At 40.3% G+C, this 12,166-nt stretch overlaps 1 protein-coding gene across 1 annotated transcript; it reads left to right on the top strand.

The window, feature by feature from the left end:
- Positions 1-403: 403 nt before the first annotated feature.
- Positions 404-10,895, top strand: DDX4 (DEAD (Asp-Glu-Ala-Asp) box polypeptide 4; the record flags this gene model as incomplete). The annotated part of the gene is made up of 7 exons (XM_009071273.1): positions 404-546; positions 1,612-1,764; positions 3,092-3,246; positions 5,462-5,591; positions 6,570-6,736; positions 9,920-10,065; positions 10,796-10,895. Coding segments are annotated over 7 exons (994 nt in total), but the record flags the coding sequence as incomplete, so codon positions are not given.
- Positions 10,896-12,166: the final 1,271 nt, after the last annotated feature.

The following is a 12,166-nucleotide window of genomic DNA, read 5'->3' as shown; positions in this document are numbered from 1 at the left end:
TTTTATCGTTGTGTATTGATAAATGCATTGTTGTTGAATAGGTTAATATATAGCATAATGAGCTTTTGTGGTAAGAGTTGGTGTTTTTGCATGACAAAGAGCCTAATTTAATTTTTTAATGTGATTTAATTGATTAGCTCTTAAAAAAAAGGTCCTTGGGCAAATGTTAGACCATGAATGCTTTACAAAAGTCTGATTTTATTTGCAAGTGAGGTCTAGGTCTAGTACTATAAAACTAAGTTCTGATGGAATTAATTTCTGGAATTTTGTGCCTTCCTGGAAAGTGGACAGAAATCCACATGACATCTCGCTAAACTTAACTTCACTAGTTCCATACTTAACAGCAGTTTTAGTTTAGGTTTTCTTTGTTCTATTCATGAATTCAAGCGTTTGTGTTCTTAAGGTATGAGCATGCCTTATGTGCCCCCTCCTCCGCCTGATGATGAACAAAGCATCTTTGCACATCACCAAACAGGAGTCAATTTTCACAAGTACGATGAGCACTTTGTCCAAGTGTCAGGACCGGACCCTCCAAATGCCATAGCGGTTCGTGAACTGTTTCATCTCAGTTTGTTGTTCATGATTCATCGGTGATGTGTATGGAGTCTAATACTTGCTGCTAAAGAAAATACTAATATAGAGGTCTTGAATCTTGCCGACAGTACCTTGTTGGAGGGAGGTGCTGCCCATGTGAAAGAGGCAAATATGAGTTGACTGCAGCATTCATAAACTACATAAATAATGCATAGAAAGCAATACTGGATATGTGGGAAGAATAGCCATTAAATTGCAGGAAAAAATGCCGATTTAGACCTTGAAAGAAAGAGGTCTTTAGTAGCAGTTTCTGGTAGAGTCTGGTAGAGTTATCTTACTCAAGTCTGTTACTGGGGTATCTTTAACAATGTAAACGAATCCCTGTCAGTGTAGTATTTATTTGGGCAGAGGTGTTCTCAACGTAATACCTAGCCCAGTTCTGTGGCTGCTGTTTGTTTGATTTATAACTTTGTTGCTACTCCATACTGAGTGAGTAGGATTAAAAAAGGGTAAGCAAAGCTCTTTCTAGGGGAAAGGAATGAGGGGTTAGTAGAACCTGGGTTGCAAGAGAAGTTGCAGAGGTGTTTTCCCCATCCACCTTCTGAAAGGTTCCCTCACTGAAGTTAAACTGATTTTTGTTATATATGATGCTTTTTGGTCCCGGGCAGGGATATTGCTTTAGCTGTCCTTACTGGTTTTAGCATGCCGACTGTGTATCTTCTAGAAGAAATTGAAGAATTTTAGTTAACTTTTCATAGCATGCCATGATCATGATGTGTGAGTTTACCTGCCTGAATCCAGATATATGGCTTTTGAGCAGTTTTCTCTCAAAACCAGTAAGACCAACTGAAAAGCTTTCACTGTCCTGCAAATAGGTTTACTTGAACAGCATGAGCAGATTGAAGCAACCCTTGGGGCTTTTACCTGTAGGAACCTTGGCAATCTAGATGACTGTTGACACTCCCTCCAGTGCTAACACTCTTTAGTGCCTGGATGTCCATATTCCATGGGAATTATCTCTGGTTTTAAACTTGAACTTCTGTGGGGGTGTGCTGTTAATACTGTTTTCTCTTACAGAGTTTTGAAGACATTGACATGAATAGTTTGTTAGCTGTGAACATTTCCAAGGCCGGCTACTTTAAACCTACTCCAGTCCAGAGATACAGCATTCCTATTATTTTGGCAGGACGGGATTTAATGGCATGTTCCCAAACAGGATCTGGAAAAACTGTAAGCATTTCGTGTAGTGTCTATACTATTGAAAGTGTGTGACTGTGAGCTTTTATTTGTATAGCTCAGTCTTCCACCTGCCAGGTGCTTCACAGCTTGTTGTCTAATGATTTCACTTGCACAGCAATGGTAGGTGTAATATTAAGCACAGATATGAATTGTGGATGGGTTTTCACATTTTGGGCTGAATTTCTTCTTCATTTTCAGTGAATTAGTGTCCTGATAGAGTAGACCAGCCTTCAGGGCTGTGGATAGAGATTCAGAACTGTAGGCAGGCTGTCCTAGAAACTGCTGATGGAGAAAATCAGCAGTCAAAATTTGTTTTTGTATTGTCTGGAGTTTTGTCTTGTTTGGGTTTTACTTTGGGTTTTGTTTTGGTGAGGTTTTTTGTTTGGGTGTGGGTTTTTTTGGTGGTGTTTTTTTATTTTCTTTTTTTTTTTTTTTGTGGGTTTTTTTTTTTTTTATTTGGTGGGTGGGTCTAAGTTTGTGGGTGTTTTTATGCTTTTTTTTTTTTCCCCCAAGCTTATACCAGTTTTTAACAGTGTGTTGTGCTGTCTTGTCATACTTGGTTTGGTAAGTCTGATCTGCACCGGACTTAGTGTTAGGTGATTCAGTATTAGTCATGGAACAGCCTTGAGCATTAATGGTTGTCTGAACTTACTGAACTGTGCTGACAGCTGATGTCTTAGAATGTTTGGCTGTTAAGTGCGTCTTTATGCTGTGCAGTGTAGTTTGGAATCCTAGTTTTATGTTTGTTCTTTTGGAAAACCTCTTCTGTTTGCAGAAATGGAAATGTCCAAAGCTTATGCTCTAGATACTCTGAATGCTTTTGAGGCTGCTATACAGATGCTGCTTCAGGGGTAACTAATCTTACATGTCAGTAAGTGTGCTGGTGCAGCTGTGTTACAAACCAATCTGCTTTTCTGGCAGTTTGGACAATGTTGATACATGTTACTTTACAGACCGACTGATGATCTAAAGCTCATAAGTACATGTTAAGGATAGCTTTTGATCCTAGGGTACATGATCATTAATGCATGTCATCAGTGTGTGGAACTGCCTGAGAACCCACAAGTTACCTACTGCATGATTGTGTTCTTGGATTAACTGGAGTCTTAAGATCCAAAGAGATTTTCATACTGCTTAAAAAAGGAAAAATAAGCTTAAATGTCCTGTAGTGCATACAGGTCCAATCCTTTTGCGGTCAGGTTTACTTAATTGTGTGTGCTATTGTTCAAGCTTTGAGATTGATAGACAGGTTTTAGTGTGACTGATGAAAGCTTTGAGACTAAACAATTTAAATATTTCTGGTTACTTTTTTTCCCAGGCTGCTTTTCTTGTACCGATCGTGGCCCAAATGATGAGAGATGGTGTAACTGCCACTATCAGTAAAGAGCAGCAAGAACCGGAATGTATTATTGTTGCCCCAACTAGAGAACTGATAAATCAGATCTTCCTAGAAGCAAGGAAATTTGTGTTTGGGTAAGCTTTTGCACTGTTCACTGGTATTGATTATTACTTTGCCTGAATCAGCAGCATTTTAGTTTGTTTGCTTTCATAAATATTTACAAAACTTTGTGTGCCGATCATATGATTACAAGCACTTGATTTCAGATTATAATGATTTCCGATTATCATACTGTCTAGCAGGTTTCTTACTATATGGCTAGGGATTTAAGCTCCTTATCTTCTTCATGTTTACTCACAGTCTGACCAAGTTTCCTTATGAGCTCGGTGACAGGTTTCCCTTAGTGGAGTCACGGACACCTGATGCCTTTAAGTAAGGTCATCCTTGTGCAGCAACATGGATCAGCTCAAGCTGGGTGTGTCTGGGAAGAGACCCATGAACAAAGTAATCTCTGGGCTTTTATACATTCCAGTCTGTGCACCTGATGGCCTGGTTGGGGTCCTCTTCCTGAGTTACTGTCTCCTGCTGACTCTTGAGTGTCTGGTCACATGGCTGGTGATGCAGGTCCCTGTGCCCTTTGTTAAGCAGAGGGTTAGTCGCAGCTCACAGCTTCTTGCCGAGATTCCAGCCATTTCCCACCATCCAGAGCTCAATCTGCAGCTGGCACTGCAGTTACACACTGAGCTATCTGCACTAGATGTATTCCTCAACATGAAGAAGCTTAAAATTTAGCTTGCCTTATGTAATGTACACTATTTTCATCTTGACAAAAACAGAGGTGTGTGTCAGGGCTTTTATTTAATTTCAGTGATGGTTTCTAATAGCTCATACTTCTTGTGTTTCTGGTCTTGGACAGACATTTCACAGCTCCAGAAAGCTCTTGTGGACTTTGAAACAGAGCAGAAGGTCTAAACTTGCCGTTGAATCCTTGGGTGCTGTGTGAAAGCACACTTGTTTTGTCAGTGATCTTTTCACTGCTAAGTAATAGGTTTCACCAGTGCACAGAACAGAATTAAATCTGTCTGTAAAGAGTTGTTACTGTTTGGAGGTGGAATGCAGAACATCTGAGTGTGTAATCTAGTGGGATAATTTAGCATTGCCTTTGCTTGTTCAAGCAAGCTTACTTGGGGGCTGTCTGCCTTTGGGAAGTATGATCACATTTGCATATCTACTTGCTAAACATGTTATTAAGAACATCTAAATCTGTAAAGCTGTTTTAACTTTGTAGTTGATTCTGTTAATTACACTATTTTAAAATAGATACAGGTGATTTTACAATAAAATACCTTTTGAATCTAGAAGGTTTCTGCTACAGCTGGCCTGCAGTAAAAACCAGATAACCTGTGTTTGAGGGGCAGGATGTGAATCTGTTGTCTTTAAAGGATTGCGTGCATATTGCTCAGTTCTGATTTGTGATACTCTTAGGCTCTTCGGTGTTTAATTTGCAGATAGGAAGATAAATATTTACATTAATAGTGGATAAGTATTGAAATTGTAGGAATCCAGTGCATTTCTATTCTTGAGTAAAGCTTTCTAAAAAGCTTGGATGAAATTTAATAGGTTTATCTGTTCACTCTTGTTGTATATGAGCGGAATTGGTATCTTTAAGAAAAGACAGTTTGAATTCGAGTATGAAAATACTCATGGCATGCACGTAAAAACTCATAGCACACGTACAGAAACCTTAGCAGGCTATAAAAATGAGCTTGTTAACTTGCTTCTCAGTTGTATAAAGTGGTTCTTGCTCACAGAGGTGGTTTTCTACAGAAGAGGCTCTGATGTAGCTCTGCTCGGTAGGTCTAACCAAAAAGCTAAGTAGAAAGAGCACCAAGTAGTGTAGTCTTTAAGTGGATTTGCAGTCTGATCCTTGGGTCACACACTATATGGGCAGTGTGATTAGTTGCATTACAAAGATTCTACTTGTGTATTTTGGTGGGGTTTTTTTTGCACTGTCCTTTTAAGGTCTGCATAGATTACTTCTACATCCTGGAGGCATAGAGTGGTGGTTCTGCTTTTTCCAAATGTGCTGTGTAAAAGGGGGCAATATCTAACACTATTTTGGCTGTCACTGTTAGTAGCACTCAGTAGAAGGGAGAGGGAAGAATGCAGGTGAAACTGAGTGTTCCAAACCTGGGCAGCCTCTGTTGTGTAGTGTGAATGGGAACTTGGAGCTTAAACCACTCTAAGTAAGCTCATTTATGGTAGATCTGATTGTTTTTTACAGACTTTTGTGAAACAGTACTGTTTGCATGCTTAAGTAATTGATCTAAACTTTTTTCTACGTAATAGAACTGGCATAAGGCCAGTTGTGGTCTATGGAGGTACCTCGAGAAGCCATTCAATCCACCAAGTAATGCAAGGCTGTAGTATACTGTGTGCTACTCTGGGAAGGCTTCTAGAACTCATTCAAAATAGGACGGTAAGACCTTAAAATTTAATCTGAATTCCCTAATACTCTTAATTTTTCACTTACTGGTTTTCAGTCTTCAAATTCAATAGAAGCAAAGAGAGAGCCATTGAATCAGTATGCTGCTGCCTTTGTACCTCTACTGAAACACAAGTGAGCTTCTCTTAGATTGCCTAAATTCCATGAGGTTTTTGAAATAGTAGCCTGAGTCCAGATCTCTGCAGCTCCTTTCAGAGCCAAGTGGAAAATATCAGTCTAAATCAAAGTGGCTGCAGTGTTTGTGGCAATTTAAATTTTATACTTTAAGTACGTGGAACGCCTTCTCTGAGTTCTTGGGGAAAATTCTCTGGTGGATTTTCACTAAAACCTTGAGGTGTAATACCGTGTTGGAAGTTTTATTTTTCCAGCCATTGTAAGTTCAAATAAAAAATGCTGCATATTATAGTGGTGATCCAGTGATGCTGCACTGGACAAATAAAGGTTGGAAAAACACTCTTTGGTAATAAACTGGAGACTGGCTTTCTACAATTGTTAGGCTTCTAGTCTAAGTGATAGTCTTGTTCAGCAGCACTGAAGTTGTAATGTCCTTACTGCTTTCTGGCACAATTTTTTTTTCTCAAAACAACATGTTTTTTTGAGAGTATGTGAGTGTTATATGAGAGTACCTTTTCAAAACTCAAAGTACAGTTCCAAAATAGATGTGCTGAATAATGGTTGATCTCTAGGCTCTACTTTAGTTGGCATTGCTGAACCAAGTTCTAAAGCACTTCAGTGTGTGCATACTACTAGATTTACTGGAGATGAAGATGTTAAGTAAGGTTGAGATGGAAATAAATCTTAGTATTTAATTTGTGAATGATGAGCTTTCATTTGTGAGTAACTTTGACTCAAAAGAATTTAGTATGAGATGGATTTTGGCAGTTAGAACATTTAGTAAGTATGTACTGTCAGTGAACCAATGGTGTTTTTCTTTCATTGTCATCCTTGCAGGTTGGTTTGCAGAATGTGAAGTACTTGGTGCTGGATGAAGCAGATCGCATGCTCGATATGGGCTTCAGCTTAGACATTAAGAAGCTGATTACCTTCCCAGACATGCCCCAAAAAGACAAACGCCAGACAGTCATGTTTAGTGCCACTTTCCCTGAAGAAGTTCAGAGGTGGGTAAAATAAAAATAGACATGTCTGAAGGTGTACTTGTGCAGAACTAAATGTCTAAGGACCTAAGAATACTCTTTAATATGTAAAAGCTTATAATCTTGCTGCAGGATACTGAAAACTATGATGTTAATGTTACTTGCCTAATTTAGGTGGGATTCCAAAGTATTCACTGTTTAATTTAGGTGGGGACTCCAAAGCAACTGAGGAAGTCGTCTGAAGGTTTTTAAATTCCGCTTCTGCAGAAGTCCTCATGTTGCCCTTACTGGTTTCTTGTCCCTCCCCTACCACATCTGTGCAGTGATCTTGGGGTTTCACAACCAGCACTGTCTTTGGCTAACCCCACATACCAATTACTGCTCAACTCACCAGCCTTTCTGATTCCGAATTCTTATTTACTAGCATAATTGCCATTTATTTCAGTTGTTTTAAAGCTTCCACAAATGGGTTTACAATATATCTTAGTTTATTATTGCTCACTACTTTTAAAGTTCCCCTTTGTTAAGATAATAGTCCTTAACAAATGGTAGTGGGGTTGCTGAATAACAGAACAGTTAATTCCCTGTAGGTGGGTGGAAACTACACAGCATTTCCACTTTTGAAGACAGGCAACTGAATACTCACTCTTAAATCAGAGGAGTCTGAACTTCAACTGGAACACTGGAAATAATTTTGGGGACTTTTGTGGTCAGGATAATGTTAGGACATTTCAGTGAAGTGTATTGGAGCTTCAGTGAGTCAAATCCTCGTAACTTCTTTTGGCCTTGAGAGTCTGAAAGATCTTTTTTGAGTTGGTGAGAAGATACCTTTAGTAGCTGACTGCTCTGAATGGTAGAGGGTGAATAGGCTGCTTTTTCCCTTTCAGTCAGGTGGTGCTGAGCACTGATAGGGAGATGAATCACTTTTCTTAAGGTAGGAATTAGTCATAAGTCACCTGTTGTGGCTTTGGTTCCTCAAGGCTTTTTTCATAGAGTTCTTTGTATGGAAAGATGACCTTGCAGTGAATAATGGCCTTGTTTTCATAGCTGGGAACCAAGTATTCAAATGATTCTGTACATGGGTATCATTCATGTTCATTCCATGTGTTTAACTGTTTCTGCTGGAATGTGGTCTCACTTCACAGCTCATCCTGGGAAAAGACCAGGCCTGTCTCCCTTTAAGATGCACAGTGTGCTCTGATTGGCTCAATTTTTGGGTTTGGAAGAAGAATCTGCATTCCTTGATCTGTTGCATTTACCTTTGTGGCTTTGCTAATGCTTTTCCTCTGTGTGTTTGCTGCATAATGGGAGATGAGCAAAGAGTAGTTTAGCTACCACTGTCTGAAAGGAGGAGATTTCTTCAACTAAACAAGAAATTAACTGTCTGTTTCTGCTTAATGAAAAAAAACCCAAAGCATCTGTCATTCTCCTGTCAGTCTTGCAGGATTTACAAGTGCTGCTGAAAGACTTCAGAAACCTGAGTGCATGGATCATAGTTTGGAAGTGCATGATAGCATTAGAATCATAGAATCATTTAGGTTTTAGAAGACCCCGAAGGTCATTAAGTCCAGCCATTAACCCAGCACCACTGAGTCTACTACAAAACCAGTGCCACATGTGCACATCTTTTACGTATCTCCAGGGATGGTGATTACACTGAATCCCTGGCTATCCTGGTCCAGTGCTTGACAACACTTCAGTGAAGATGTTTTTCGTAGTAGCCAGTCTAAACCTCCCCTGGTGCAACTTGTGGCCATTTCCTCTTGTTCCTATCATTCTTGTAATCTTTTGACACTGAAAGTCCTAAAGGTAATGCTCTTTGCACTTTAGAGAGTGAAAACCCTTCTTGCTTGGAGTCAGTTCGTTCTTGGATTTAATGCCTTTCTGATTCTGAAGTCAGGAATGCTAATGGTTTACCTATACTCTGCTGTCAGAACAACTTTAGACAGTATACTACTTAGGTAGTATGGGACCAGGTGCATTCTTTGACCTGCCTGGGTTCAGATTGTCCTGCACTTTTATTCAGTGAATATAATCATATTGGGTTTTAACATACCATTTGGTTTTATACCCGAATTTGGATCTCTGCTTTTACACAGACCTGTGTTCTTATAGTCGAGGCTCTTCTGTACATGTGAGTTGAGGGAACAGTATGTTTTCTGGTTGACTGGTGAACATCAGCTTAGCATTTGGGGCTTTATATCTCCCATTAAAAGGCTGTTGTGGTTTAATCCCAGCTGGCAACTAAGTACCACACAGCTGTTTGCTCACCTCCCCACCTAGGAAGGCTCCCTGGAGCCTTCTCCAGGCTGAACAAGCCCCAAGACCCTCAGCCTGTCTTCATGGGAGAGGTACTCCAGCCCTGTGATCAGCTTAGTGGCCTCCTCTGGACTTGTTACGACACATTTGCGTCTTTGTTGTGCTGAGGGACCCCAGAGCTGGATACAGGAGTTCAGGTGGGGTCTCACAAGAGCAGAGTATAGGGTCAGAATCACGTCCCTCACCTGCTGGCCTCACTGCTTTTGTTGCAGCCCAGAACACTGATGGCTTTCAGGGCCGCAAGTGCACATTGTTAGGTCATGTCCAGCCTCTCACCCACCAGCACCCCCAAGTCTTCTTTCCCAGGGCTGGTCTTGATTTGTCCTCCACTCAGCTTGTACTAGTCCTGTCCTATCAACCCGTGTATAAAGTTGCTCTCCATCACCCCTTTAGATGCTGGAAGGCTGCAATAAGGTCTCCCTGGAGCCTTCTCCAGGCTGAAAAGTCACAGAGTCTCAGCTTTCTTATCCTGTCTTCGTAGGAGAGGTGCTACAGCCCTCTGATCATCTTCATGGCCTACTCTGGATCTGCTTTAACAGGTCCATGTCTGTCTTGTGCTGAAGACCCCAGAGCTGGATGCTTTCTGGCTGCTAGATGGACTCCCAAGTTGGGATCTCATGAGGGCAGAGATTCAGGATTGCCTCCTTTAACCTGTTGGTCACACTTTTCATGCAGCTCAGGATGCGGTTGCTTTTCTGGTCTCAAACAATGCAGACTCTTTTAGCTTCTTAAAAAAATGCATGTACAACTACTTGTTTTATTGGTCACAAGACAGAGGATAAAAATACTGGTTGTAAGGGTTGCTAAATGTAAATGGAACTACTTGATCTTAAAGCAAGAATAATTACATATTAAATCTCATGTTGCTCAATTTTGTCTCTTTTCAAGGCTGGCTGGTGAACTTTTGAAAACTGATGTTTTATTTGTTGTTGTTGGAGATATGGGTGGAGCTTGCTGTGATGTTCAGCAAAGGATTCTTCAGGTTTCGCAGCCTCTGAAGACACAGAAACTGATAGAAATTCTACGCATCACAGGTAACTTTCCTTATTGATAATCGTTTACCAGGGAAGATAAAATTCCTTGGGTTTAGACTCCTGTCTAAAAGGTCATGATTTTATGATTTTATTGTGTTACATGCTTTACAAGGCCACTGGTGAAGCTTGAAGCAGATCTAGGGGAGTTCTAGGTTTTTGGGCTTCTTTGTGTTATGGGTATTTTGGAGAATCATAGAATGAGTTGGAAGAGACCTCTAAGAGTCATCAAATCTAGTCCAACCCCCATTATTTGTCAATGTCTCATCTCTTTGCAGTGCTAACAGACAAGCTTCCTACAAGGTTACCTTCTTTATATGGCCAGTTGTAACACTTTAGCATCTGGGGGTGTTATCTTTAAATTATAGGTGTATTAAAATTCTTACCTGAATGTTTGGGCCTGTATTTTGTTAATGCATGGGATTTTTCCATTTTTGCTCTGTATCTTAGGTTTTAATGCTGAAAACTGGGAGGGAGTTTGGAGCTAAAAAGTCGTCTGTGTTCCTTGCTGTTTGGTGCTCCTTTCATTGAGAAGAACAAATTGTGTCTTCATCTAAACATTGATCAGTTGAATTTCATTAGTTCAGTACAGGGAAGAAATTACAATCATGCCTGAAACACTATGCAAAATGTGTGTCTGTGTTAGGTGTTCTTGTAATAAAGTGCAACTCTAAAATAGTGAGAATGCATCATGTTTCAAACTTCAGTGGGTCTGAACTTCTGTTTAACACAGGTGATGAACGAACCATGGTATTTGTGAAGACGAAGGTCAAAGCGGACTTCATTGCCTGCTTTCTTTGTCAGCTAAGCATACCGGCCACTAGCATCCACGGGTATGTATTTTGAAAGTGAAAGACACATAATATTATGTCTTGTGAGAAGCTTTGAGTACTGATGTTTGGCCATATGTGTGCCATGTTTCAGATGACCCTACAATCCTCAGCAGCTCCATTCAGTGAGGAATATAGTGTTCTCACAGTTTGAGGAATATATGCCTTTCTGGTTGACCACATTTAAAATGCTGTATCAGAAGTGGAGAATCTTATGCCTACCACTAGTAAAAGAATGAATTAGTATGTAAAAAATTCTGTAGAATCAGCTTGTTGTTAGTGAATAGACCTTTTTTTGTTACTGGTAGGATGATGGTCATAAATCTGAGTGGCAGTTCTGGGCCATCCACTTGTGCCTTCCTCTAAGTGATGAGGTCAGTCATGTGCCGTACAGAATTTTGATGCGATCATTTCTGCCTCCTTGATGTGTTCATGGACATAACATTTGCATGGAGCTAGATATAAAGAAAAGATGCTTCTAACTTGAGTTTGTAGTCCACTCATCAGTGTTACATGCATGAGCAGATGCTGAGAAACAAAGTGAAATAGGTCCTAATTCCCTGTCTAAACACATGCAAAGTGGTGTGGTTTTCACATTATGAGCTGGAATGTAGTTCTGTGATGTTTCCATGTCAGTGTAGGTTGCTAGTGAACTGCAGTGCATCAAAAATGTAATTTTGCAATATTTTTCTTGTAGTAGGAGGAAGGGACTTGAACTCTTGCCAATAAAATGATGTTTTGGGCAGTGTTCTGACAGAAATCAGAATATCAGGGTTGTAGATGGGTTAAAATGGTCTTAGTACACAGATACAAGGTGTTTGTGTGTGAAGGGTTGCGGAGAGCTCACGAGCAGGGAAGACACAAAACACTCAATATGAGGTTCTGCAAAAGCCTTCCAACTTTATTTCTTTGCCAGGGTTCTTTTGTACATATTTCTCTAATGTATGCCTACGTGCCAAACTTGAACAGGTGAACAACAATGTTGGCCTGCTCCTCCCAGGAGCAGTCACTTCTGCATCTATTTTTAGCCACAGCTTGTTTTGCTCAACCTAATGTTGCACCAAGGTCGCAGTGTCCTTGTCCCTGATTAGTTGCTGTTTCCCACCTTTGCTGCTCCTGTTTGGGGTGGTAGGAGTCTCCTTGCTGACACAGCACCTCCATGGAAATATGTCCTTGTTCTTTTAGCCATTCTCCAACAAAGGGTCATTTTGAGAATATCTGGCCTTCTGTTCATGGCTAACCTGAATTGGTATCCCATAATGCCTGTGTGTAGG

This window comes from Acanthisitta chloris, unplaced genomic scaffold (assembly GCF_000695815.1).
Source record: "Acanthisitta chloris isolate BGI_N310 unplaced genomic scaffold, ASM69581v1 scaffold8913, whole genome shotgun sequence".
Classification (NCBI taxonomy): Eukaryota; Metazoa; Chordata; class Aves; order Passeriformes; family Acanthisittidae; genus Acanthisitta; species Acanthisitta chloris.
The sequence above is the reverse complement of the archived record's forward strand: the minus strand, read 5'-3'. Positions and strand labels throughout refer to the sequence as shown.